General features: G+C 41.3%; 2 protein-coding genes across 3 annotated transcripts; one reads left to right on the plus strand and one right to left on the minus strand.

Moving 5' to 3' along the window:
• Window positions 1-394: 394 nt before the first annotated feature.
• On the minus strand, window positions 395-15,705 carry snx33 (sorting nexin 33). The gene is made up of 2 exons (XM_046859001.1): window positions 13,330-15,705; window positions 395-2,743 (listed from the first exon to the last, which is right to left on the minus strand). Exons 1-2 carry the CDS (start codon window positions 14,735-14,737, stop codon window positions 2,490-2,492), a joined length of 1,662 nt encoding a protein of 553 aa, XP_046714957.1. The 5' UTR covers window positions 14,738-15,705; the 3' UTR covers window positions 395-2,489.
• Window positions 15,706-16,464: 759 nt separating this feature from the next.
• Window positions 16,465-23,355, plus strand: snupn (snurportin 1). Of its 2 annotated transcripts, none has more exons than XM_046859003.1 (9): window positions 16,465-17,093; window positions 18,397-18,561; window positions 18,895-19,069; window positions 19,519-19,623; window positions 21,161-21,257; window positions 21,355-21,452; window positions 21,533-21,610; window positions 21,705-21,785; window positions 22,592-23,355. In XM_046859003.1, exons 2-9 carry the CDS (start codon window positions 18,404-18,406, stop codon window positions 22,886-22,888), a joined length of 1,089 nt encoding a protein of 362 aa, XP_046714959.1. In that variant the 5' UTR covers window positions 16,465-17,093; window positions 18,397-18,403; the 3' UTR covers window positions 22,889-23,355. The 2 variants fall into 2 exon arrangements, with proteins under 2 accessions (XP_046714959.1, XP_046714958.1); XM_046859002.1 differs by lacking the exon at window positions 16,465-17,093 and adding an exon at window positions 17,614-18,281.
• The last annotated feature ends 3,609 nt before the right edge of the window (window positions 23,356-26,964 follow it).

Here is a 26,964-nt window from a genome sequence, read left to right on the forward strand (position 1 = left end):
ATGGTTTAATTAACCTTTTCTGTTCAATAAAAATTAAGACAATTGATCTCTCACATGTTCCTTCTCTGAAGACCAAAAGCAGCATTTTGCTTTTTAATGTGTTTTGCATGTGCTCTTCTATGCATGCTGAAAAAAAAAGCAACCTGAGAGCTGAACACATCTGCACACTATATTTTCTACTCCATTATCAGGCATTTCTGCTGAAACCGCGTTCAGCAAAAGTCCAAAACTGAGAATGCAAATCAACGCAAACAGCTGTGTCGCCTCAGTCTCAACTTCTGATCTCATTTTAAAGGTATGAATATGAAGTCAGTGGGTTTGGTGTTGCAATTCTCTTTTTAACACAGCAGTATAGTCAAATGCGTACAAACACGAACAAAGGATCAGTGGAGGATTACTTGTTTTGTTTTTTTATTAAGAGTCAGCACGACTGTAGTAGAAACAAATGTTCCTTTTCTTTACAGAATTTCCAAAAGACAAAATTCATACGTACAATGTACAAAAAAAAAAAACACAGTCCAAATCATTCATGTGAAGCTTGTGTTCCCTTAAAGGTCTTATATAGCAGGGCTTGAGTACCAGCCCTCCCCTTCTTTCTTTCACTATGATCAACCAGTGGCACGCTGCCACCATTCCAGTAGACATTCATCTTCCTCTCTGTTTATTCTGCCGTCTCAGCCTTTTCCACAAAGTCACAGTTTCAGCGTTTTCTGAGCCATATCGCACCCAAATGTGGTCGCAAACATGCCGCAAGACATGGGGGGAAAAAAGGTTATTTATTTGAGCTACAAACACTGATACTTTGGTCTTACAGCAATGAAACAGCTTGCAAATGAGGGAGGGACACCTTATTTCCCCACATTGCACAAGAAAATCTCCAGTTAGGAATGTGCTTCATTGGCCAAATAGACACAAACAGTCCTGACTCACTAACGATCTTCACTCCATAACCTTCTTTTTCCTTCCGAACAGTTTTTTTTTTCCCATGTGGGTGAAATGCCGGTAATAAAATACCTTATTCGATCAGACTTCTTTCCTTCAGCTACTGTAAACTGTATCCCCTGTGCTGCAAAGCGACCAAAACGCTGAGGGGAAGAAGGGGCGTGTCTGACACCTTGAAATATATTATGTAAATAATGATATTGTGGTATGATGCCATCTTGGGCACGAAGCACTAAGATGGTAGAAGCCTCTATTTTGCCAGTTACTGAGTTCTGGCTAATAAATAAAGTTAAGAGATCAAGGTTTTAGCGCAGTCCGAGCTTGAGACAGAAATGCAACGACGACCAGAAAAAAATTTCACAAATGAAGCTACAGTTGAAACACTAACATAAAAATTACTACAAAAAGAAAAACCTCAGCCCCTAAGAATTCAACTTAAACAATCTATTACTCAGGAGCACACCAGCCCTGAGCTCGCTAACTTTCTTTCATTAAAATCTAAACACAACTTAAAAAGAATAACAAAGTAAAATAAAAAAAAAAAAAAGAAAAGAAAAAACGTACCACTACACGTGGTGGTTCTTCCGAATACTTCCTATATAACAAGTCACAACCAGGATCGATACATTTCCCATCCCATTGATTAATACAGTGTACGTTTATCAGTCCCGCAGTGTAGGAGCCAACTTTTCTAAATTCGTTCATCAATAAACGAGCATTCTTTCAGACGTTTTTTTTTAAACGAGACGATGCATTTCAATGGGTTTTATGATTAATAAAATCGCAACTGTTTCTTAGAGATTTAAGACAGTCGTCAAAAATATTAGCATTGCCTGTCTATCCCGAAAATGACTTTTAGAAATTCTCAAATTCTAAATTATGATGCTTTATCCGATGTATTGATTTTCAAATGAAGGAAAGCATTCGGAAAAGTGTTACTTCTGCTCAATCCTTTTTTCACGTTCGTGTTTCAGAAAGCACTTTTTAACCCTCCACTAAGATTCTGTCAACTCTGGATCGTCCGCTGGCAGGATTCTTAGTTTTGCACATTCTGAAGATGAACTCTCGTACAGTTCACACTGGCACCCGCTGAGCCTGCTAGCAGGGTTAGTAATAACTGGCACTCACTTTTCTCATGAAAAGCTATTCAGCCTGTTTTTGAGAAGTTCAAATCGAAAGAAAAAGAAAAAATGGAAAGTAAGGATTTTGCAAACATAATTAAATTAAATGCAACAGGTTTAACAAGACGAGATAAAATTAATTATTATTATTATACGGACGTGTTTATCAAGGCAACTGTGCGAGTCCCTGGAATCATGTGTTTTGGCCATGAAAGACAGCCAAGAAAGTGACATTTTAAGTGCATGAGCTAGAGTTTGGTCCTTGTGTGCATATATTCTATAGGTCTGACCAGCTCCTTAACCATGTCTGTCCAAGTCCAGAAAAATCTATTTTCATTTCTCAGCTGTAGGTGTCTTTGTAAACCAGGAGATAAAGACAGCAAGCAGCTCTTGTGCAGAAGCAACTAACAACTGACGAGTCGCCCCCTACAGGCTGTCGTACATGTGCAGGGTTCTCTCGAGCTGCTGCACCACACGCTGGTAGAACGTGATCTGCTGACGTAAGTAGGCCTGCATCATGTCTTTAAAGTCCACCTCCCTGCGCTGGTGGAAATGGTTCATCTCGGCCTGCAGGGCGAAGCCCACTGTCCTGCAGCGCTTCCGAATGCCGTCCGCCTCGTCCTGATCCATCTTCCCTTCGTCGCTCATACGCTGGGACTCCTTTACTTTCGCAAACGCACCTGAAGTGAAAGGGAAAAGAGACAGAGAGTCACGGGGAGTAGAAGTGAGAACGAGAAAATACTGGCACTTCCCCCCTCTCACGAATGCAACATATTGTTTTGTACAGTTCTCTTTTTAGGTCATGATGTCATCGCGATCCCTGCTGTTCAAACCTGCGTTGGGTAGGAGATAACTAGCCAGTACGTTACAAGCTAATAAACGCTAATAAATCATCTGCAGACAGTTTCTTTTTAAATCATGTATTAAATCATATAATTATATTTTCCACTGACGGAGAAACACTTTTACAGAGTTCCTGTAGGGAGGAAATCCGAGCTGTATCAGAGACACAGAACAACTTGGTTTATTGTCCTGAAAAATACGCTGCTATGAGTCAGAATGAGTTTACATAGCGGGCCGTGCTATTTACTCTAAACTCTGCCTATGAGCGTTTTTACACTTCACTTCCTGTTTTCTCTCTCCCTCGTGTTTAGTGGCTCTCGCCCTGGCAACATAAGTGCATCGTCATTTATATTCCCAGCGCTCGAGAACGCGATGCGTTAAGCGTTAATCAGAGCCTGTATCTGAATAAACACACTTCCAGCTTTAAAGCTTCATTATGTTTGTTTACTGTGTTTATTATCCATTATGTCTATGTGACCGCTAATGTGCCCACAATTTTTTCATAGTTCATTAGCAGGTAATTAAACAGTGTAATCGTCTCTTTAGGGCACTTTGGATGATGCAGAATAATGCAGTGGAGGAAAAGTGGTCCGCGACTGGCTGCTGGAGATATGAATGAGAAATGAGGACAGAGGGGTGCAGACATTTTCTCAATGCAGCATTCCTCATGAAGGAAACATGGCCTACACAGCGCGTATTTTACAGATCGAGTCCTGGAGAAGAACATTACGTCAAATGTGTTCTGATTCATGAGCTGATGGAAGCAGAAAATTAAACGATGTGTTTAACTACTCGAGCAGTTGGCAAGTGGGTTATTTGGGGGCATTTTTCTAATGAGGCGTTTATACAGTTTATATAAAGTCAGTGTTTAGCGACTTTGATTCATTTTAACAATAAGCGATGTTATAAAACTTAGTTGCCCATTCGATTTTGAGTCGTATTTAGGGAAATCCTTGAAACGAGTCATACAAGTGCTCGAATCAAACTCATATCAAAGTTCAAGTGCCGAACACCAAACGTTTCCAGTTGGATGTTAAGATGTTGGACTTCTGATCAGAGGGTAGTGAGTTCAATTCCCACCACCACTAAACTGCCACTGATTGGCCCTTGAGCAAGTCCTTTAACTTTAACTAGCTACATGAACAAAATAATCGTATGATGCTCTGGATAAGGGCGTAAATGTAATCTTCCCCAGATGACGTTTTGTGGCAAGAAACAAAATAAGGCAGATCAATCCCACTGTGTAAGTTCATTCAAATGTCCTACCAATAAACCTTATTTGGTCAAAATGTATACAGAGGATGACTATATGTGCTTGTTGAACATCCGATTCCATGCTTCTTCCACTTTAACTCTTCTAATAACCCCCACTTTTCTGGATTTATTTTAGAGCATGACTGTAGGGATTAATACTCATTCAGCTACAAGAGCATTGGTGAGATCAGGCACTGATGTTAGCCAGGAGGTCTGGTGTGCAGACGTGTTGTTTCCAGCAAGAGGAAATTTGACTGATCAGCATTAAAAAGACTTTCTATACGATTTTGTGTGTCCGTCTTTGTCACAACAGCTCGAGGAAGACTCGCAGATGGGTGTGATGTTCAGATCTCCGCATACTTTTGCGCATACATACTTCATAGCGCTAGGCAATAAAACAGTCCTGATTTTTTTTTTTTTTTTTTATCATGATTCATGATTTCCTCAATAACAATGCTGAAGAGAAGGATCTTTCAATTGGCTAATGTAATTTCTGGTCTAACTTACACTGAAACAGCCAACACATGTGGCCTGGTCACGCAGCACACGAAAGCCAAATTTTAGCATATGACAGCCATTCAGGCTGCACGTAGTGACCAACACCCATTTAGATGATGTTTAAACAGCTATAGCAGCAGGCTACAGTGAGAAAGAATGCCTAAAGTAACTGATAACGATGATGATAATGGTGTTGGGTGTTTTGTTGCTCCAAAAAAAGGCCATCATATGGCACGTCACATAAGTCAGACCAAGCTTAGTTTTATATATATATATATATATATATATATATATATATATATATATATATATATATATATATATATATATATATATATATGGTGGTTTTAAAAAGACTAGTTTTGTAACACACCAACAGGTGGCAGGATTAGGCTGCACACACAGTCACAGGAAGCACCGAACTTCATACATCAGTGTACCAACAGACATCATCCTGTGTACATCAGGAGGCGTGCAAGCGGTGTTGTTCTGACCACGTGTGCACCCAGTCACCGAGCTCTCCTCGCACGTGAGTTTCTCTCCGGAAACAACACGATCTCACTTCTGCACCTACACTACTGAGGTCCTGAGGACTTCAACAAGATGCTCGGAAAACTGAGCCTGAATCTTTTCTTGGGCTAAAAAACTATTTATTATATAGATTTTTTAAATTAAAAATTCCAACCGCGTAACGCCATTCGTACGCATATAAAAGGTGGACACCGGAAACAGGGCACGAAGAAGTTTTGCATTTCATTTGCGGACCGAACTACAAGTCTGGTGTATGGAACACGTGAAGATGGGTGACTGATAGAAGATTGATATGTCATGGCGTAACCTTTTTAGAAAATACAATATGCTGATAAGCACTATAATTAGAACGATCTCATGATTAGAACATTGACTGCAGTCTTTAAGGAGACCTTAAAGACGACCTGTGCAGCAACTTCCAGTAACGCAGCTCAGCCACTGCATCGCTTCATTTACTACAGACACACGATACAACAGTTGTTTTGGACCGTTTTTGTTTGTAATAAGAAACAACAAATTTTCACAACATGCTAATTAAACTCGTATCTAATTTGATGAGAGGCCCAGTGTCTGCTAACAGCATTTATTAGGTCCACCATGAAAATGCACAGAGAACAAATCACCAGCCTGGGCACCTGGGATAAGACTGGGTTGGGATTTGTTTGGCAACGATTCGCTTTTTTTTCCTTTTTCAAATGTTTAATTTGGAATTAATTTATTTGCCTTAATCTGTATTCATGCTCATAACTAGCTACCACTATGCTGCGTTGTTTGGTTTACCAAGTGTGATATTTTATGATTTGATGCTTCATGTTTAATAAAACACTAAAGAAATATTGGAATAGAATTGAATCACAAAATCCCAAGTAAGAAAGCAACAGAAGTTGGATTGCTCATGTCTCCTGAGGTGAGATGTGAGGAGTTGAACATAAATACTTAGTGTTGGCGAACAAAATATTTTGCTGAAATCGTCGGATTTTTCGAGGAGGAAACGAACAGGCATCACAACAGGAGGAAGATCCTGGAACGAAAGAGATGATAAAAAGCTCCGATGTGGAAACACACACTAACTGCACAGAAGAATATTTCTAATATTGGGATTTGTATAGGAACAATGACAAGGATTAAAACCTTTACCAAATATTTTTGAAGGATTAATAAAAGAAAAAAATTGGAAGCAAACCATGAAAGTCTGGCCATTAAAACAGCAACAGAAACTCTTAACTGAAACAAGCTTTTTTTCCCCTCAATGTTAACCTGCTTAACATCTACAAAAGTGCTTCAGGCAGAAACGAATACGGAAGATTTGCTGTAAAAGCATTTTTCGGACCGATCATCCAGCACAGGTGCATCACCAATAGTTTATTTCTACTAAAATCTCAGGACCTCCATTGAGCAAAACCATTTACCCCAAACTACTTCTCGTATGACTCGTATGCTAATGGAAGCATGTGGTGAAATGAATAAATGTAAATTGCAGGTTGGAATAATGGCCTCAAGTTTCACAATGACTTCATATAAAACCAGAAGGAAGAAGGAAATGGCGTGTCCACGCGAACCCTGCAGCAGGAGCTTGTCTAACCAGACACACAGGACTTCTTGTTGCAATCGGTAACTGATCTCATTGCAAGAGATCGCTTGTGCCTGATCTGAATAGGGAGTGTTTGCCCTCAGGAAAGCAGCAAAATCACCAAAAGTGTACTGGATCTCGTGGTTTTCCCACCTGTGAGAAAGTGAAAGAGCGATACAAGTGTGGTCATGAAGGAAAAGAGAAAGCGTCCGTCCGGTATCAGCATCAGACACTCGGCTGGTGGATGGATGGACGCTGGTGGGTGGATGTTTGTTATTGAGCTGCACCATCATATTCATTCGAGTTACAACAATCAGCTGTACTGAGCTGGATTTCAGGATTACAAGAAGCAGTTTCATGGATTTCCAAATTATATTCAAAATAATAATAATAATAATAATAAATAAATAAATAAATAAATAAATAAATAAATAAATAAATAAATAATAAAAATCGTACAAAAGCAAACCAGCAACCAGTTCGGTTTTATATTAAAATAGACTTTATGGACGAAGGTCTGTCGACACAAACATAAGATAATGTCCTCCACTCTTCTGGGAAGATGTTTCAACTTCGTCACAGCAGTGTTAGTGAAGACATCTACAAACGTAGGTGAGGTGAGGAGACCTGGGGTGCAGTCAGTGTTCACATTCGTCTCAAATGTGTTCCACTGTGTTTTAATCAGAGCTCTACAGCAGGCCACACAAGTACTTTCACTCCAACCCATGTCAAGCAAATCTGGGCATCGTCATGCTGGAACACGTTTGGGTCTCCTAGTCCAAGTATGTAATACTACCGCACAAAAAGCCTCCTCTACAATCTCCAGCTTTAGTGAAAGAACCACGTTTGGCTGGAAAAGTCAGGTGTCCCAATACTTTAGTTAAAATAATAAACATGCTCATGCGAAGTGCAGTGTTGCTTTCCGAGAACTGACACGCTACAATTTGCCTTATTTTTTTCTCTCAATGTATTTACGAATTTTGGCTGTAGACGTTCCAGCGTTTGAGTGGCACCATGCCCTCAGAAAGAATAAACGTCTAATGTTTAGAGGGCATGGTGCAACTCAAATGCTGGAACGTCTACAGCGGAAATTCATTAGATACATTGAGGTGTTTTTTCGTTCATATGATGACTTTTTTTCCAGGTAATTAATAGGGTCTGCTGAAATACACCCCGAAATCTGATGTTATAAGTGTTGAACTTTTCCTCAAGCACCTCGTGGAAGACTGTGGCGCTTCATCACGTGATCACGTGAGAGCGTTTCCCAATCTCTCCTTGAGAAACAGTTGAACTCTGAATGTACTGTATATAATGGCGGTCATCTGAGGTTAAATAATGGCAGTGTAAATAAAGCAGCAGTGCCAAGCACAGCAAAGTACTGTTCTCTCTCTCTCTCACACACACACACACACACACACACACACACACACACACGCACACACACACACACACACACAAACACCAGCCCTGTGCTATTGGACAGCATGTGTCACAACGTTAGGTTCCATCATTTTACTGACGAACGGCACAAGTCGAGCTCTGATCTGAGACTACAAAGCAAACTTCATCCTTCAACCCATTTATTACTCGCTGGAAACAATCCAGTCGGGAAAACAATTATCAGGTTAGAAGAAGAATGTAGCATAAATCCTAACACCGTCGACTCGGATTACACTCAGGAATTCCAGTCACTGCACTTCCTGTACTCAGTCCTGACTGTTTAATAGAGAACAGGCCACAATTCAGCATCCTGAATCCTGAGTTCGAGATCTTTCTTTATCTTACACTTTAAACTACGCACAACTGAATAGCATTGTGTCTCGACTTGCACACATTTACTACCCGTCACCACCTCACGTGAGTCGTCACGCAGAGCAATTTTCTCGATTTGACTGATCATGTTAATCGCTTTGGAATGCAAGCTTAGCGTTTTTATTTTAGACACGGTTCACGACAACGGCACAAAGTGTTAAATCTCAGCTGGAAATTGTTGTTCTAGTTCAACTTGGTTCTGACGTGCGGCACAATTTTGGCGTACAGGAAGTTCACAGGTCAGAATGCGGAACACTTGCGATGCTCACGTGAAATAACTGCGTACAACCAACCTTTCAAACCTCCGACAAGGAATTATTTTACTCTAAAATAAAAACAGTTGGGTGGCCAGTATTTCACTTCTCTGATTTAAAAAACGTTAATGTCACGCACACTTTTTAAGTGTACACTCATAAATTATATCGGGAGAAGAGACACTAATAAAAATAATAGCTGTTACATGTGCCAATGAACAGAGAGAGGAAATGCTATGCAGTGGATAACGTCTGTCATCAATGTGTATCAGAGTTTATATGTTTTTCAAAAAGATGCCTGGATCTCATTAGCTGCAGCGGAGAAGTTATTGGATCTCTGATGAAGTGTGTTTGTGTGTGTGTGTGGGTGTGTGTCTGTTTAATTTCTGTCTTCATAGGAAAGTACAGTTTAAAACACACACACACACACACACACACACACACCACCACAGGGATGGTCTATGGTCCGCTAACGTTTAAAGGCTCCACATCTGCTCACAAATGAGCAACAAAAACCAAAACCTTTACATTGAATAAACATGCACCATTCTGACATTAATCACCATTCTGTCCTACTCATACTTGATCCTGGTCGACTAACACACGTGGGTCAGTGGATTATAATCAGCACCAAGGAACGAGGAAACACAAACACTGCTTCCTGACAATACATACAACCGCTACAGCTGGATTTTGGGAGCAAGACTGAAAAAAAGAGAAAAAAAAAAATGGTTTTTTTTTTTTTTTTTAATGTGTCTAACAGACCTGCTGTGCAGTGTAGAGGAAACATTGCGAGGAATGTCAGCCTCATTGGTGAAGGACTGGAAAAACAGCCGGAGCCTTCACACAGATTTATCTGCGAGCAAATACTGACATGCAGACTAAGGGTTTGTGAAGGGCGGAACGAAGTCCAAGATCTCCAGCGCATGTTTGTTGATCTTTTATCGCTCGAGACGCCGAGATCACAAGCCTTTTTTTTTTTTTAAAGCCAAGCCATTCGTTATGGGGACAGGATGTGAGGACAAAAAAATACAAATACAAGGCTATATATGTGGACATGGTGTTCGGACGCTACACTCGCATTTCTCCCCACTACAGCATCCGTTTACATCTCGAGGTTAGAAATCAGTCAGGAATCTATTTAAAAAGAAGCGTTCTCAAATACGGAGTTCTGCAAGAGCAGGAGGTGAAGTGCTCTGTGGAGAAGAACTTATGATTTCTCGTGGAGAACTCGGGGGTTCCTGGGCGCTGTGGCAAGAGGTGTATGGTGTTATGTTTGCTCGAATCGAACACAAGTGGAAGAGCAAAAGAAACACACACACACACACACACACACACACACACACACACACACACACACACTACAGGCCTTAGAATACTGTTATTTATTCCTACTGTTGGAAAAAAGCACACTTTGTGTCTCACTTTTTATTACTGTCTCACTCCTTTTCCTTGCTGGCATTTTACAGATGGAAAGGGAGTTTGCTGGTCTCTCGGGTTGCCATCTCCTCCCTTGGTATTTAACCTTTCGTTTCCTTTTTCCTGCATGAGGCCCTTTAAAACTCAGTAATGTGTGTGTGTCTGGTCCACATCAAAGAACCAGCTCTCAGCTATCATCCTCAACGGCGGAGAAGCGAGACGAATCAAATATGCACTCTGTAGACATAAAACAGCGGTTTAGACATGACTAAACCATGCTAATCGGAGTTTCCTCAAAATTCGCTGAATAAAAAAAACTATTCCTTATTGGTTTGTTTAAACACAGTGAAACGCACGTCGTTGCTGTAACTGTAGCAGGAGACACGTGTTCTATAGTGTGAAACGGAACAGATGACATCAGGACCGATTTTACTAGTCAAATTAAAGGCGCGTTCGAGGAGATCATTTACACGGCTGTTATCCGTACACAAAACTTTGCATTGTTTGGACTAGAGTTAGCAGGCTAACTTGAGCTGTCTGCTCGAACAACTGTCATGGCAGCCCAGGATCATCTCCTCAGAATGATATGTGCGGATGTGAACAAACATTGGGGATGTGTCTGTGTAACAGTCAAGAGTAAAATAACGATTCGGTTCAGGAAAAGGTGATTCCCTTATGGAAAATTCCACCATTTTCCCACCACACAATCAATAAAAACCTTCGAAAAAACACACCATGTTTACAGTGACATCGGGCAACATGGCCGCCAAAAAACGTTGATTGGTAAAATCTATTAGAGTAATAATCCATGTTGTGAGAACATAATCGGCAACATTTTAGTTATGACTCGAGAACGTTAGCCGGTTAAACCGTTGCTAAGCTACTTGCTAACATTTGAAGTTTTCTACAGAAGAACTTTACATTCTCTGACAGGGCAAACAAAAGATACTTAGCATTTTGGTAATGGCGGCCATGACACTTCTAAATATAAATAAATAAATAAATAAATAAATAAATAAATAAAAGATCGACCAAAACAGAGTGGGAAATGACGTCATTAACACGTGATGACGTGCGCAGTACAACACTCCGCTTTGAATGGGGAGAGGTGGTTTTCCGAACACTTGTTTGTGTACCATGTAATACACAATTATGACTATATATCGACATCTTACAGACAAAACGTCAACAAAAAAAATGTTAATCATAATTATAGAAAAAAGAGAAACAACTGAACAATGGCTGACATTCTGACGATTTGCGGAAAGCCATCAGGCAGCTTGTAAAAACGCATTGTTTATCTAGCACGTGTTTTAGCACTATCCGTAACTCGTTTATCGCCGCAATACTGTATAATTCCACCCATAAATATTCTGTAAATAATCCATCATACAATTCATACTTGTACATAACTTTCATCATGACATTTGAGCATGTTCTCTCCAGACATCTATGCACAAAATAAACACGGTATATTTTATATTACTATATACACCATATATTATTACCTACTGCACCTTCTGTACATTAATCACCTTCATTCCTGTACATATGAACCTCATACCCTGTTTATCTACTGTTATTTATTGTAATGAAGCTTCTCCGTTGTGTAAATGAGATCATTGGAAGTCGCTCTGGATAATTAATGGAGGAGCCAATACCTGATGCTCCTGAGCTCCGGTTCCGATTTCAGTGCGGCCTGTACTTACAAACTTCCCCATGTACACTTATTACACCTGCGTTACGACTCCACTACGTCTGCACGAGATTTAAACGGAGGCTCAGGTTTCCTCACGCCATGACACCGGAGATGCGGCGAGAGCTTCGGGGCTATTGTGCCTCTCGCCACCTTGGACTGAAACCCAACACCGGCAGGTGCATTTCTTTTCCGTGTTGCTTAGCACAACAGCACACGGGGGGTTCAACAGTGTCGGTTACTAAGCAACAGAAACATGGAACCCCTGCCGTTTGATAGCAACGGTGCTATACAAGGGTTTCTCGGTGGAACGTGGAAAACATCCAATCACGATCGACCGAACAGACAGAACTAACAGTGCCCATCTGAGGGTCGGACCGGCGGTATAAAGCGAGATCTTCTGGAGTGAATTGCATCAAAAGATGTGTTTGTTATATTTCAGAATCCACCTCATTCTTGCACTTTATTAAAACGGTCCCAAATGTGACCCGCGCCACTCCCTCAGGGCTCCTGCTGTTCTTCAAAGAACAGGGAAGAGACCACTTACAACCTTCTAGAAACAATGTCGGAGAGAATCGGTTACAGCAGGATGATGATTAAAGGGTTAATAAAGCGTGCTCGTGAGCCACATGTGAAGACTTCGCACAGTGGAACTGCTCGAGAAATCCAGGCTTTGTAGGCCTCAATAAGAATTTCCTTAGGCAGCATTCCCAATTTTTTTTTTACTATGCTCCTGGGAACCATTTAGCTCTCCTTGAAGCACACATGGAAAAGGCAAAGGGTTATCAAAGAGGGCTTCCCGTAAAACCACGAATAGTCGAGGAAACGAAATCAAGAGGGCGGTTATAAATTTTGACGAAACGTTCGAACGTGCAGCATGGAGCAGTCGACGAGGTTTAGGTTTATAAAACTGACTTTTTTTTTATGCATATCCGTAACCTCTGTGAGGGTTTATAACAGTCCCTGAGCGACTGCTGTGCATGACTGTTGCGTGTTAGAACGTTTGCTGTGCATGCACAAACTTGCTGAATATCTGGCAAACGCTGCTCTTTTCCCCCTCCAGTGCGCTGCGGGGGGTTCGGCGGAGGGGGGGACAGCTGTTGGGTCTGAAGGAGGGATAAACGTAGGAAAAGATATTCCATAGCTGAAACTAAAAGACAGTCAAAGTTTGTTTGAATTACATGAAAAAACAACATAAAAACCAGATTTGACTCTGAATCGATATCCAGCTGCACTGAGTTTTAGGATATTTTCTGGATCTCTGTCCAGATTCTCATCCACAGAGAAAAGCAAAGATGTTTTCAAAACTTAAAGATGTCCCTGATTGATGTAATTTTGAGAAAGTTATTACTTCGCTTCATTTAAAACAATAAATAAGTTTTACGTTACCTTTCTGTAAATGAATAATATCTGGGAAGTTGGACAGCAATCCCTGGTAGAGCGAGAGTTTATCCAGCATGTGGAACAGGTCGTATTTGGGCTGCTCGGCAAACATCTCCCCGATGTTCTCGTACGTTCGGCCGGTGTGCGAGATGGCGTTGTTCAGGGCGTCGCCGCTGTACGGAGGATCCACCATGAACGCCTGGCTGATGGACTGGAAAGAACCGCCGAGGCGCTGGAACTCCTTCCGGAAGCCGCCGAGGTGCTTGCGGACGAGTTCGGATGCGACATGCATCAGCTGCATGACGCTGTCGTCCATTTTCTTGGCGAAGGACTTAAAGGTATCGATGCGCTCCTCGACGTCTTGCAGGTCCTGATGCTCTTTAGGGATGTGGAGAGTGAGCATGAAATGGGCTCCCACCATCTCGTCCTTCTCGGCGCGACGCTTTCCCAGTTTCCACTGCTTGTCGTCGATGCACATGAGGAAGTGTTCGAAGCCTTCATACTGAGACAGAACCGGGTGACTGGTCATGTGGTCCATCCATAGGATGAGCCGCCGCTTTCGCTTTTCAATGAAGTCCTCTTCGAAGCGTCCGGTGGCCTGCTTCTCCGGGAGGTGGGGGACGGAAATGACGGTAAATTTGTGCAGCAGGCGGTTGTACAACCAGTCGAAGTGCTTATAGCGCCGATACACGGGTCTGCTAGTGTGGCTGGGGGTGACTCGGTAGGAGATGTAACTCTTAATGCCCTTGAACTTGGTCTGTTTGGTGGGATCCTCGATTGAGCAGATGAAAGGCTGTGGACTCTCCTTCCACTGGGGCCCACGCGGGCCCATTTCGATGGTGTACGCCTCGGCGATCTTCGCCATCATAGGTACGTCGCCGAGCACAAAGGCCTCAACGCCTGAGCGCACGAAATTGGAAAAGCGATTGAGATTGCGGCCCACCATGCTCCCTTTCCTGGAGCTGGAGATGCTGTCCTGGCGTTCCATGTGGGGCCTGGAACGGTATTGCACGTTAGGATTATGGTTCGGTCTCTGCTGCGCGTGTCCGTTGGCACCCACGGCCCGGTGAGAATCTTCGTCCTCGACCACCGTCGAGTTGTCGTCCCAGTCGTCCCAGTCGTCGTCGTCATCGTCGTAATCCGTGGCGTTCGTACTGTGAGTGAAGAAGGCCTCTTTTCCTGGAGAACCTGCAGGACTCAGGGAGTAATCGGTCAGGTTGGAGTTGGAGCGTGGACGAACGATCTCTACGTACGAGGCGGGGAATAGGCCTCTCTCGCCACGACTGTTTTCACCCTGTAACCATCCGTCGACCGAGTTCTCATCGAAAATGACCAGCTCCTCGTTCTCCTGTATGCTGATCTCCTCTTTGTTCTCGCTCTGGAACGTGTAAAGTGCTACAGCTTTCAGTGACATTGTAACTTCTCTTGCGGTGCCAAAAAAAAAAGTACACACTCTTAACGACTTGAAGTCTCAACGATTCAACTCGTCTCGCGTTCAGGAACCCAGAGCTGAAACCCTTCAACAAAGTTTCCTCTCCACTCCATCATGCAGGGCTGAAGATCCAGGCTGGAGAAGACGAAGAACAAAAGAAAGGGAGCTCCAGGTGCTTCTTGGAAACACAAGATCTTGAACACTTGTTGAAAAAAGAGTTTTCAGGAAAACAGGAAGGAATTACGACACTGACTCAGTCCTCACCCCCAGGTCCAGGAGCTGCACCTTCACAACAGTCCTGAGCGATCACAAGCCGAGTCTGAGAAAGAAATCGAAGCAGTGAAAAAAGGGATTGTGTGTTTTTGGTCCTGGAGGTGATGGAAACACCGGCGAACTTACAAACTAGAACCCGTGGTGTCGGTGTCGGTGTCCCTGCGCCTCAGAGCGCCGCCCGGTCATTTTGTAACAAAAACAAAGATCAAAGCAATGTCGCGAGACATCAAAGAAAAGTCGCGCGTACTTCAACAACAACAACAACAACAAAAAAACACAAATAAATAAACTAAGAAACAAACAAACAGAAGGAAAGACGGCGGTGATGGTACCGGGCGCGTCCTTGTGCCTCGCGCGCACTTCTCATTCCGTCACCACTTCAACACAATAACCGCGAGCACCAGCGCTCCGCTCATAATCCACAACTTCTCACGTTTCCACGCGTCTTTCCGTGACGAGAGACACGAACAATGAATGCGGGAAGTTTTTTTTTCTCTCCTTTTTTTGGTCCCTTATTATAACCTCCTCGCTTTATAAAGGAACAAATGGAACTGGTTTGTAACTCACTGGTGCCGCCTAGTGGATCTCTTTAGGATTGAGATTTTAAAATATGTGAATAAAAAAACAAATATATGATAGATAGATAGATAGATAGATAGATAGATAGATAGATAGATAGATAGATAGATAGATAGATAGATAGATAGATAGATAGAAACCATTCATCCATTTTTTAAATATATATCTTTTGATCATTTTCCTGTTTTCCAACACTCCTTGTGTAATATTCTTATTATTGTTATTATTATTGTTATTATTATTATTATTATTATTATTATTATTATTATTATTATTGTTATTATTCCTTATAATCTCCGTGAAGGCGTTTGGTCGACCAACAAAAAAGATGGCGGCGCACTAGGGTTTTGGTTTTATCCCAAATTGAGATGTTGTTAACTATAAAGTGCATTAGGTACATGGTTAAAGGGTTTAGGTCTTTCTAGGGTAGTGCACGAACATAAGGATGCGATTTGTGATTTGAGTCTCCTCCCTTTTAATGCGACAGATGGTACAGGTTTGTAACTCGCTATCGCCATCTAGTGGATAACCATAAAGGATTTAGATTTAATAATGGGAATAAATATGAATATATAAACTATCTAGACATTTTAAACATGTCTTATTTACTTGATTGGGTTCATTTTTCAGTTTTCCAACACACTCTGTGTGGTATTCAAATACTTATAAACTCCGTGAAGGTGTTTGGTCGACCAACAAAAAGATGGCGTATCCAAATACAAATACTTATAAACTCCGTGAAGGCGTTTGGTCGACCAACAAAAAGATGGCGTATCCAAATACAAATACTTATAAACTCCGTGAAGGCGTTTGGTCGACCAACAAAAAGATGGCGTATCCAAATACAAATACTTATAAACTCCGTGAAGGCGTTTGGTCGACCAACAAAAATATGGCGGCGCAAAGGGGTGTTTTCTTTAATCCCGAATCTGGGCTTTGTTTTCCATAAAGTGCACTAGGTATAAGGTTAAAGGGTTTACATTTACAGTAGTGGACAAAAATAAGAGATGAGAGATTTAAATCTCATCCAATAGTTACTTTTTGTTACTCTCTGGCGCCGTCTAGTGTATAAACGTGTTATTGAGCTTTTAAAAATTGGAATAAAAAAATAGATATAAAACATTTATACATTTAACATTTATCAAGCATATATTCATTTTCCCTTTCTGGGCTCATTGTCTTGTTTTCCCACATCCCTTATTTATTATTAAAGGTTAGTCGTTATAAACTCCGTGAAGGCGTTTGGGCGGCCAACAACAAAGATGGCGGCGCACATGGGTTGTAGGTTTAATCCTAAATTGGGGTCTTGTTTATTATGAAGTGCACTAGGTAGTAGATTAATAGGTTAGGTTTACACCGAGGGTAGTGCACGAACATAAGGGAGGAGCGCGTTATTTGCGATTTGACTTTAGATTTCGTGTAGTACGCGTGACAACAGCAGGAGCAGTTTTTCTACATCACAGGCATCAGCGTCCATAACCCCCAGGTTTGAGTTTTAAATATGATGGTCAGCATGTTGGGTTTATTATGTGGATATGAATTATGCGCTAATAAGAAGTTCACTTGTGTAATGTTTTGATTTTGCAATAAGCAGTTCCTCGTTCTCCTGCCTATTAATCCACTGAATCACATTCAGGTTTTTATCTGAAATGAAAACATTTAGAGACACCTGATCGTCACATCTGTACGTTTCTATTCATTATATGTACAGAAAAATTAAGAAAGCAAAGCTGATATGTACCAGTAAATAATAATAATAATAATTTTCACTCTGATCACTCATTTCCAGCTGTTGGGACAGTCGTCCCTTTATTTATAAACTTTTGAACGTACAAGTAATACAGACTGCATTTATTTGTACTTTTGTAAATCTGATTAAAAACATTAGTTCACATGCAACACATTAAGAAGTTGATTTAAGTGTAAAAAATATGAATATGACACGTCCTGAGAGTCACATAGAACACAGATTTACATGGCAGAGGTAGAGCTGTAACTTCCTGCACACAGAACAGAAAAAGAACATCTGGTTTTATTTGATCTTTTTTTGTGCACTACCAAGACGTGCGAAAGGGGACGTGCGAAAGGGGACGTGTGTGAGAAGTCAGAAGGCGCTTAAGTAAATGGAATATTTGCTGTCTGTCTGAACCAAAGAAATAAAACTGTATCATATTGAAACGCGGAGCATCAGTGAATTGAAATCGAATCATCGTAGCAGGAGCATCAGTTACTGTTTCATATGAAACTTTAACGTGTCGTATCAGTGATGCGAATCGCATCGGCCTCAGTTATGGAGAAACACAACTTTATACTGTATCGCATTACAGTTCCCTTTAATCAAACGGCTCCCAGCATGACACAAGCTTCATGAAGACATTGTTTTCTGAGGCTGGAGTTGAGGAACTTTGGAGAAAGTCACACAACACTGACCTTAACCCTATTGAACACTTTTGGGATGAACTGGAAAACTGACTGAACCCCAGACGTCCTCACGTCTTCACCACCAGTCCATGATCTCAAAAATCCTCAACCTCGCACCTCAAACTGTAGTTTCCAGAGGAGAGGAACAGGAAAGCAGAGCGAGTCCAGATAAACACCCCGGGTTAGTTTGGGAGTGGGATGAGGACGGATCGGTGCGATGGTCAGGTGTTTAACTGATGTCTGTGTTTAAAAGGTCGGTTTTGCTGTTTGGAATAAAAACTTGAATAAACACTGGGTCCTTCGCAGACGAGAATGAAAACCCCTTTAACCTCCTTTAAAGTCAGTATGAATGTTTGTCTGATCTGTAGGTCTGAGATGGACGCCTTGACTGAGGCTCTGTCCTCCAGCTTCTGTGTAAGCAGAGAAGCGAACAGCACCTCGGCTCCGCATCCTCGTCTGGCGCAGTACAAGAGCAAATACAGCGCCCTGGACCAGGACGAGCGGCGGAGGAAGTTCCTGCAGGAGCAGAAGCAGTAAGTGCCGTGTTCCATGTACATAAAAACACCAATATTCACGATAGACAAAAGTATTGGGACACCAGCCGTATGTGGTTCTTCCCCAAACTGGTGTACCAAAGTTGGAAACACACGATCATCTATAGAGCTTCCAACCCTATTGAACAACTTTGGGACAAATTTGAATGCTGACTGAAGCCCAGGAACCTCCTGATCTTCTCACCTACATCACTACCTGAGTTTACTAACATGTACCAGTTTGAGGAAGAACCACATATTGTTGATGATACTGTAGTCCATGTGGTGCACCTGTAGAACAAGTTGTTTTGTAATAATAATATATTTTTGTAGGAAAAGGCTGAACTACGTGAATCACGCTCGGCGTTTGGCAGACGGAGACTGGATAGGGACAGAGAGTGACGAGGACGAGGAGAAGGAACAGAAAAAGCAGCAGCAGGATGAAGCGGAAGACGAAGGGATGGAGGTCGAGCAACGCAGAAAGTTGCCAAGGCATTACGCCAACCAGGTCGTAACCCAGTGAAGATGTAGAGTATCTGCTAGGAACGATATAGAGAAGGGTTACGCTTACGTTTAGCTTCGTATCGAAGGGAAACCCATCAGGATCGTGGGTTTTTCAGTGGTTCTGCAGCAAATACGCATTAAACAGTTTCCACATCATTCTAAAAGATTGTCTAATGACGCAGTCAGTGTTGTTTTGGTGTTAAGAAAATAAGAACACGTTTAACGATGTTTAAACACTTCCTAATCCTTCCTCATCTGCATGTCCATGCACTGGCAAGAGTTTAATTTGATACGGACGATTTATTTATTTATTTTTTCAGTTTTGGATGCAGATTTTCTGCCTGAACCACAGAAAAACACTAGACTGGTGCAAAAATACACCGTATGCTTACGTGTCATGTGATGAAAATCCCCTGCTGAAATCTACCACTTAATGAACATTTTTTTGAACAGCTGATGTTGTCGGAGTGGCTGGTGGACGTTCCTGTGAATCTTAGCGCCGACTGGCTGCTGGTGGTGTGTCCCGTCGGAAAGCGCTCGCTCATCATCGCATCTAAGGTTCGGACCGATCGCCTTCTTATCAACACGTTACTTTGTTTTGATGCGTAGAAACGTCCCGATCTGCTTTTCTCGTTTTCCACACAAGCAACCCGAGTGAAGCGAATAATCTTCATCTCGGCCACCGTTTTCGCGAATTCATGTGAATTGACGTCTATCAAGGAAATGACCCAGGACATGAACTTGTCTTATAAGGTCTTGATGAAACATCTGGTTAGTCCAGAGGTCCCCGAACACCTGGACGCAGCCCAGTACCTGCGGCGTGGTAGAATTCCTACAGGGTTGCCAGATCATTCTGGGGAAAATGTCTATAAATGTATTATTTATTCTGCCACTATCCACATTTAGATACACCTGATTTCAGAAAGCATCTGTCCCACAGTGCAGTAGCTAATTATTAATATTAATTCTTAATAAGAACAAAAACATGGACATTTTCTTCAGCGGAGGAGGTAAGAAAAGACCACGTGATGGTAATAACCAGTGTTGAACATTAATGAAGTAAATGTAATGTGTTACTGCACTTAAGTAGTTTTTTCTTGTATCTGTATTTTACGGAAGTTTTTCCATTTGTGGAGATTTTGACTGAAACTTCACTACATTTCAAACTCACTTTTTACTTTTTTTTTATTAATGAAGATAAAAACGTAACTGGTGAAACAAGCAGCGAGGCACCAATCAGGATCGAGCGCACGCTCTGTTTTACACGTGTTCTGATTGGCGCTCGGTGCATCTACTGATCACCAACATACAGTTCAGCATCAGTTCAACATCAAGCAGAACATTTAGAGAGGAATAAATGATGAAGAAACTCCAGACTCGAACTCACCACCACACACGTGACCTCGTTTACACGTTTATTTAAGGTAGTTGTAAAGGCGGTTTTGGGTTCATGATAATTGTAATAGAAATCGATCAGTGTTTGACTCAGTTGAGGGTTAAGGGCCTTGCTCAAGGGCCCAGCAGTGGCAGCTTGTTGGTGCTGGCAACTCGCCCATCCTCCTGTCCCTCCCACACACACACTCCACCAGACGGTGCTCCAGAATATTATCATAAAGAAACTGGTCTGTAATGTACCGAAGGATGGAGAACCACATTTTGAAGGAACATAATGTGTTGCCATAGAAACAATAATGTATTATAATGAGCAAGTTAATTGAAACATTGGTGTAAATGTTAATATGGTTCTGTTCTCATGGGGTATTTCTTTAAACATCTTATCTGTAACAGCGTGTCCCAGATACCGGGACACACCATGTGAGATGAGAACCTTGTTGCCTAGCTACAACACTCGTTTAGCTTTTCTCTCTGTGATTTATTCCGTATTTCTAAGTCCATTCATGACTTTTACGTTCTCAAAGAATTGAAATGCAGCCGATGTCTCTCAAGGGAGGCGGAAGCTCAGTGATAGAGACGTGGGACTTCCAATCAGAAGGTCATGAGGTCATGAATCATGTTCAATGCTACTGAAATTCTCATTCTGTTAATATTTATTGCTCTATTTTTTTGTATTTTTTTATTTTTGTGTAATTATTAGGGCTCCACTGCATCGTACACTAAAAGTGGGTACTGTGTGAATCGTTTCCCTTCTTTGCTGCCAGGAGGAAACAGACACAACTCGGCGATGGGAAAAGGTTTGTAGTACGGGACTGAACGTATTTTTACGTACAGTTTGATTTAGAAATCCTACGTATTTGGTGGTAATGAGGTCTGGATTATGAATTCCTACAGATTATACCATCCTAGACTGCATTTACAGTGAAGTGGACAGGACCTTCTACATCCTGGATGTGATGTGCTGGAGGGGGCATCCTGTGTACGACTGTTCAGTACGTCTTATTATTCTGTAATCGAGATCTCAAAGCCGTCATCGTTTTTCTGATGCGAATCTCTAAATGTTTACTGACAGTCTGAGTTCCGGTTCTACTGGCTGCAGTCGAAGGTCGACGAGGTAGAAGGACTGTCGGAGATTTGCAAACGAAACCCTGTACGTTGCCTTTTAGTACTGAAATCTGTTTTCATCGTGTTATTTTTTCACTCTAATGTAATTTAGTTTTCACCACACTTGTGCTTGTTTGCAGTTCCGTTTTGTGAGTCTGAACAGCATCAGCTGTACAGCGGAGTCCATTCAGAAGGCCCTGGCGCACGACTACAGCTTCAGCGTGAGAGCACCAGCATGTTGCGTTCATACGTGGGGTTAATAGAATTTCAGAATTTGTTCTCTAGAGGGAAAAAACACAAAAAGAAAAGAAATCCCAAATATTCAGAGAGATGGTGTATAAACGGCGATTGTGGCAAATGCTTAATGACGTGGGACAAATTAGAGGTCAGCTGATTTTACAGATCGCTAGTTTGATAGCTAGCCTTAGCCGATAAAAGAGTAATCAACCCTTTTTTTTTAATGTTTTTTTTAATGAATACTGGATAAAAACAAAAACGACTCCATGTAAATATGAATTTATGTATGAATAAATATCATTAATTCAGAAACTATAAATAATAAATATATCGTAGTGCTCGCCATGCAGCACGCAGTCTCGTGTGTAAAAACAAACAGCATGTGGCGTCGGTGATACGCCTCTAGAAGCCGCTCTCGTAATGACAGCGGAACCGGAGGCCGGAAAAACTATCGGTATGGGTTTTCGGTCGACCTCTAGCGCATATAAGTTACATATTCGTATTGATTTAGCTAAATAAAATATTACATAATTGCGTACACGTTATATATTATGTAATATTTTATTTATGCTTAATCAATACGAATAGGTAACTTTTACTGTGTTTATATTTTTTACTGTCTCTGATGCTTTTCATAATCACAGGCTTAAATGGACGAAAAAGCCCTATGAGAGTACACCATGCTTACATAACAGTCGCTATCGTTTCCTTACTTACTGTAATATATTGTGTATAAATATTCATTATTCGCTGCGTGTACGCAGTATTCACTCTGCACTCCTGCCTCCAGGTGGACGGGCTCCTGTTCTACCACCGTGAGACTCACTACACCCCAGGCAGCACTCCGCTAGTGGGATGGCTCAGACCCTACATGGTGCCGGACATCCTGGGGATCGAGGTGCCGCAGTGTCCCCTTACCACCAAGCCGGACTACGCTACTCACCAGATGCAGCAGATCCTAGAGCACAAGAAACCTTCCGATCAGGTTCGGCCTGCGGATCAGAACGGGAGATACGAGCTAGAGCACCTCTCCACGCCCGAGACGCAAACGGGAAGCAGTGACCGGAAAGAACACATGGAGAGCTGATCATGGAGAGCAGCAGTTTACTGCTTTCATACCAAGAAATGTTGTCGAACTGAGTTTTTGGATTTATCTATTCATTGATATGATTTTAGATTAGCTTAAAGACTGACTTTTTTTTTTGCTTTTCACGACGAAAGCGCAATGAATCCGGCCTTCGTTTTACCCATCGGTTAAACGTCCCGGACCGCTTCGAACATCGCTTCTTTTTCGTCGTCTTCATTTTAAGTTCAAAATGCCGTAACGATTTTCTCTTTAACACCAAGGCTTCAGGACGTCAAGAAGAAGCAAAGAAAATCCATCATGGGTCAAAAGATGCTCGGATTAGGTCGAGTTCACCATGAATGATAGGAATATTCTTCATCAATGCCTTTTCTGAAAAATTACATTTTGATATTTTAAATCTACAGCACCCTTGTAACCTGCGTTCTTACAAGACTTTTAATGCTATATTAATAAACGTATTTTATCCAGATGTTATGAATTTCTGAAACCCTCTCCCCTTTGTGTTTGTTTCTATGTTTTGTTTTTATTTTTTTGTAGAGAATTTTGCTTTAATTGCCAGACTGAATAAAACGCAAGTCAGTCACACAGCAGTTTAATCAGAGTGATAAAATTTCAGCTATGCAAAAGAAAGATAGTTCTTTATTCGTCCCACAGTGGGGAAAATTTCTGTTACAGCTGCAAAGAAAAAAAAATGTGCAAATATAAAAATATAGAGATGTAGTAAACGTATATACATAACAGTGTATAAATACAGTTGTGTTCAAAATTATTCAACCCCCACTGAAATTGATTGTTTTGGTCGGTTTGACATTGATTATGATCATTCAGTCATCCTGCTTACAATTAAATCAAAGAGGCACGTGTAGGTCAGACAAATATAACATAACATTTATAATGAAATAACCACAAATGTCTTTTCTGAGCTCACATCATTATCAGTTTTATTCAACCCCCAAGTGACATTCAATCTTAGTACTTAGTACAACATCCTTTTACAGTTATAACAGCTTTTAAACGTGAAGCATAGCTTGACACAAGTGTCTTGCAGTGATCTACGGGTATCTTCACCCATTCATCATGGGCAAAAGCCTCCAGTTCAGTCACATTCTTAGGCTTGCGCACTGCAACTGCTTCCTTTAAGTCCCACCAGAGGTTCTCAATCGGATTTAAGTCTGGTGACTGCGATGGCCACTTCAAAATGTTCCAGCCTTTAATCTGCAACCATGCTCTAGTGGACTTGGAGGTATGCTTGGGATCATTGTCCTGTTGAAAGGTCCAACGCCTTCCAAGCCTCAGGTTTGTGACGGACTGCATCACATTGTCATCCAATATCTCCTGGTACTGAAGAGAATTCATGGTACCTTGCACACGCTGAAGCTTCCCAGTACCTGCAGAAGCAAAACAGCCCCAAAGCATGATTGACCCCCCGCCATGCTTCACAGTAGGCAAGGTGTTCTTTTCTTCATAGGCCTTGTTCTTCCTCCTCCAAACATAGCGTTGATCCATGGGCCCAAACAGTTCTAATTTTGTTTCATCAGTCCACAGAACACTATCCCAAAACTTCTGTGGTTTGTCCACATGACTTTTGGCATACTGCAGTCGACTCTTCTTATTCTTTGGGGACAGCAAGGGGGTGCGCCTGGGAGTTCTGGCATGGAGGCCTTCATTACGCAGGGTGCGCCGTATTGTCTGAGCAGAAACTTCAGTACCCACATCTGACAAATCTTTTCTCAGTTCCTCAGCAGTCACACGGGACTTTTCTCCACTCTACGCTCAGGTAGCGCACAGCAGTCAAGTCAGCATCTTCTTTCTGCCACGACCAGGTAGCGTTTCAACAGTGCCCTTTGCCTTGAATTTGCGAATGATGCTTCCTATGGTGTCTCTTGGTATGTTTAACATCTTTGCAATCTTCTTATAGCCATTGCCCTTCCTGTGAAGAGTAATCACCTGTTCTCTTGTCTTCCTGGACCATTCTCTTGACCTCACCATGTTTGTAACCACACCAGTAAATGTCTAGAAGGAGCTGAGTATCACAGTCATTTTAAAGCTGCCTAATTGGTGCTTATTAGGCTTTATTGCTGCTCCTGATATCCACAGGTGTTTTCAATACCTGATTGAAAACACTTCATTGAACCTCTGTTCTTCAGAGTGGTAGTCTTTAAGGGGTTGAATAATTATGTCAATGAAGAATTCACAAAAGAAACATTTACTACTGTATTACAAAACTAATTGATGTCATTTTAGTTGCATATGGTTCTTTACGAAGTCCTTGTAGCATTTCATTTTGAATACAATTACAAATGTACACTAAATTCCCTAAAACCATTTACAGCATTGGGGGTTGAATAATTTTGAACACAACTGTACATAAGAAAAAGAGACATCCAATAAGTAGTTACGCTTCCAGACATATTGAACACATTCATGGGTAATATTGTACATATTTTGGTGACTGGTTCATGGAGCAGTTCTGATTGTAAAGTCTAATAGCAGCAGGGAGAAAAGACCTTCTGTGTCGACCTTCAGACATTCAGGATGTAACGTAAAAACTGGAGCGAGACCGCATTACAGTTTTTTCGTTTCGCATGCGTTGTATTACAGAAAAAGAGGGCTTTTTTTTGCATGCTGATGAGATTTGCTGCGTTCCTGGAAAGCAACTCGTGACTAATATTGAAACTCCTCTTTTTGTAAAGCCGCACGTCTCTCACATCACCTTCTAGACTGAGCGGTAACCTGGTTCTCTGTTTCGAAATGTGCCGCTGACTTTATTTTCCGTTTTCAGGCGTGACACAGAATGAGTTTATTTCCCTCAGATGTTTTTACCATCAGCTGGAAAGGAAAGTGTTTCTCCTATGAACGGTTTTGAAACAATAACGGAAAATCATTTTGTGTACAAAGTTTACAGATTTAATAAAAAAAAGTCACACAATATATTGTACAAAAGTATTAGGATGCCAGCCATATGTTGTTCCTCAAACTTGTATAAAACTTCTTTGATGCACTACCATGAACTTGAATTAGGAGACCCAAACATGTTCCAGCATGACAATGCCCCTGTGTACAAAGCCAGCTCCATGAAGATCTGCTTTACTTGTTGTTGGAGAGGAAGATCTCCTGCTCCAAAGCTCTAATTCCCATCCTTGTTAAACACCTTCAGGAAGAATATGAACGCTGACTGCACCCCAGGAACTTCCTCACCTTCTCACCTACATCAGTACCTGACTTTACTAACATCAAGCACACACCAAAATCTAGTGGAACATCCTTCCAGAAGAGTGGAGGTTCAGGCAAATGAAGCCTAAATGTGGATGTTCAAAAAGCTATCTGAAAGGCGGGTGTCCACAAACATTTGGACACAATGTAGTTGCAGTATTGATGTAGTGTGTGAAGGTTAGAGGTTAGTGTGAGAGTATGAGACCATCACAAAAGTTTTATTTGTTATTTTTGAAATTCCAATTTTAAACACAATTCACGTGGCATCAAGAATCACAGGTAGGTGGCGCTGTTTTTTGATAGAAAAAAACAAAAACAAAAAAACAGTCGTTTTGTACTTTTGATTTACAAAATGGAAGTGTACAAAAACTTTATTGTAAATCAAATAAAATAATGAAAATAAAACCAAACCAGGATGTGATAACTCTGGGGTCATGTGTCTCCTGAACATGGAGGAAATCAAAACTACAACCTATTCAATCTGATCATTATTTTATTTTAATACCAAAATGCATATTATATCCTGCTGGAAAAAACAATCCAGAACAATAGAAACCATTGTAGAAATATTCCACTATAAACACCACTGCAAGCCATCAGCTGTTAAGCATTAAACTGGTTAATGGTTTCCACATGGTTCACATTACATGGTGTGTTTGTGCACATCATTAAACCAGCGTCATCAAACCAATTAAACCAGTGGAGAAGGGTTTAATGATCTCCCAATGGTCCCTATTGGCTTTGAGTAGATACCAACAAGCTGTCAAAGGTGTTCTTAGATGTAACATGCTACTAATTAGAAGCAACAAATTACCAGTACACACTGGAGCAAAAAAAAAGCAAGTAACCAATTACAATAAAAC

Source organism: Silurus meridionalis, chromosome 10 (genome assembly GCF_014805685.1).
Source record: "Silurus meridionalis isolate SWU-2019-XX chromosome 10, ASM1480568v1, whole genome shotgun sequence".
Taxonomy (NCBI): domain Eukaryota; kingdom Metazoa; phylum Chordata; class Actinopteri; order Siluriformes; family Siluridae; genus Silurus; species Silurus meridionalis.

What these genes read in the sequence shown, in the direction of transcription:
- snx33 (XM_046859001.1), bottom strand. Translation starts at nt 14,737, where the DNA reads ATGTCACTGAAAGCTGTAGCACTTTACACGTTCCAGAGCGAGAACAAA. An exon ending in TATTATTCATTTACAGAAAG is followed by an intron (nt 2,744 to 13,329) that starts GTAACGTAAAAC and finishes CTTTCACTTCAG; the next exon opens with GTGCGTTTGCGAAAGTAAAG.
- snupn (XM_046859002.1), top strand. An exon ending in TTCCTGCAGGAGCAGAAGCA is followed by an intron (nt 18,562 to 18,894) that starts GTAAGTGCCGTG and finishes ATATTTTTGTAG; the next exon opens with GAAAAGGCTGAACTACGTGA. An exon ending in CAAGGCATTACGCCAACCAG is followed by an intron (nt 19,070 to 19,518) that starts GTCGTAACCCAG and finishes TTTTTTGAACAG; the next exon opens with CTGATGTTGTCGGAGTGGCT.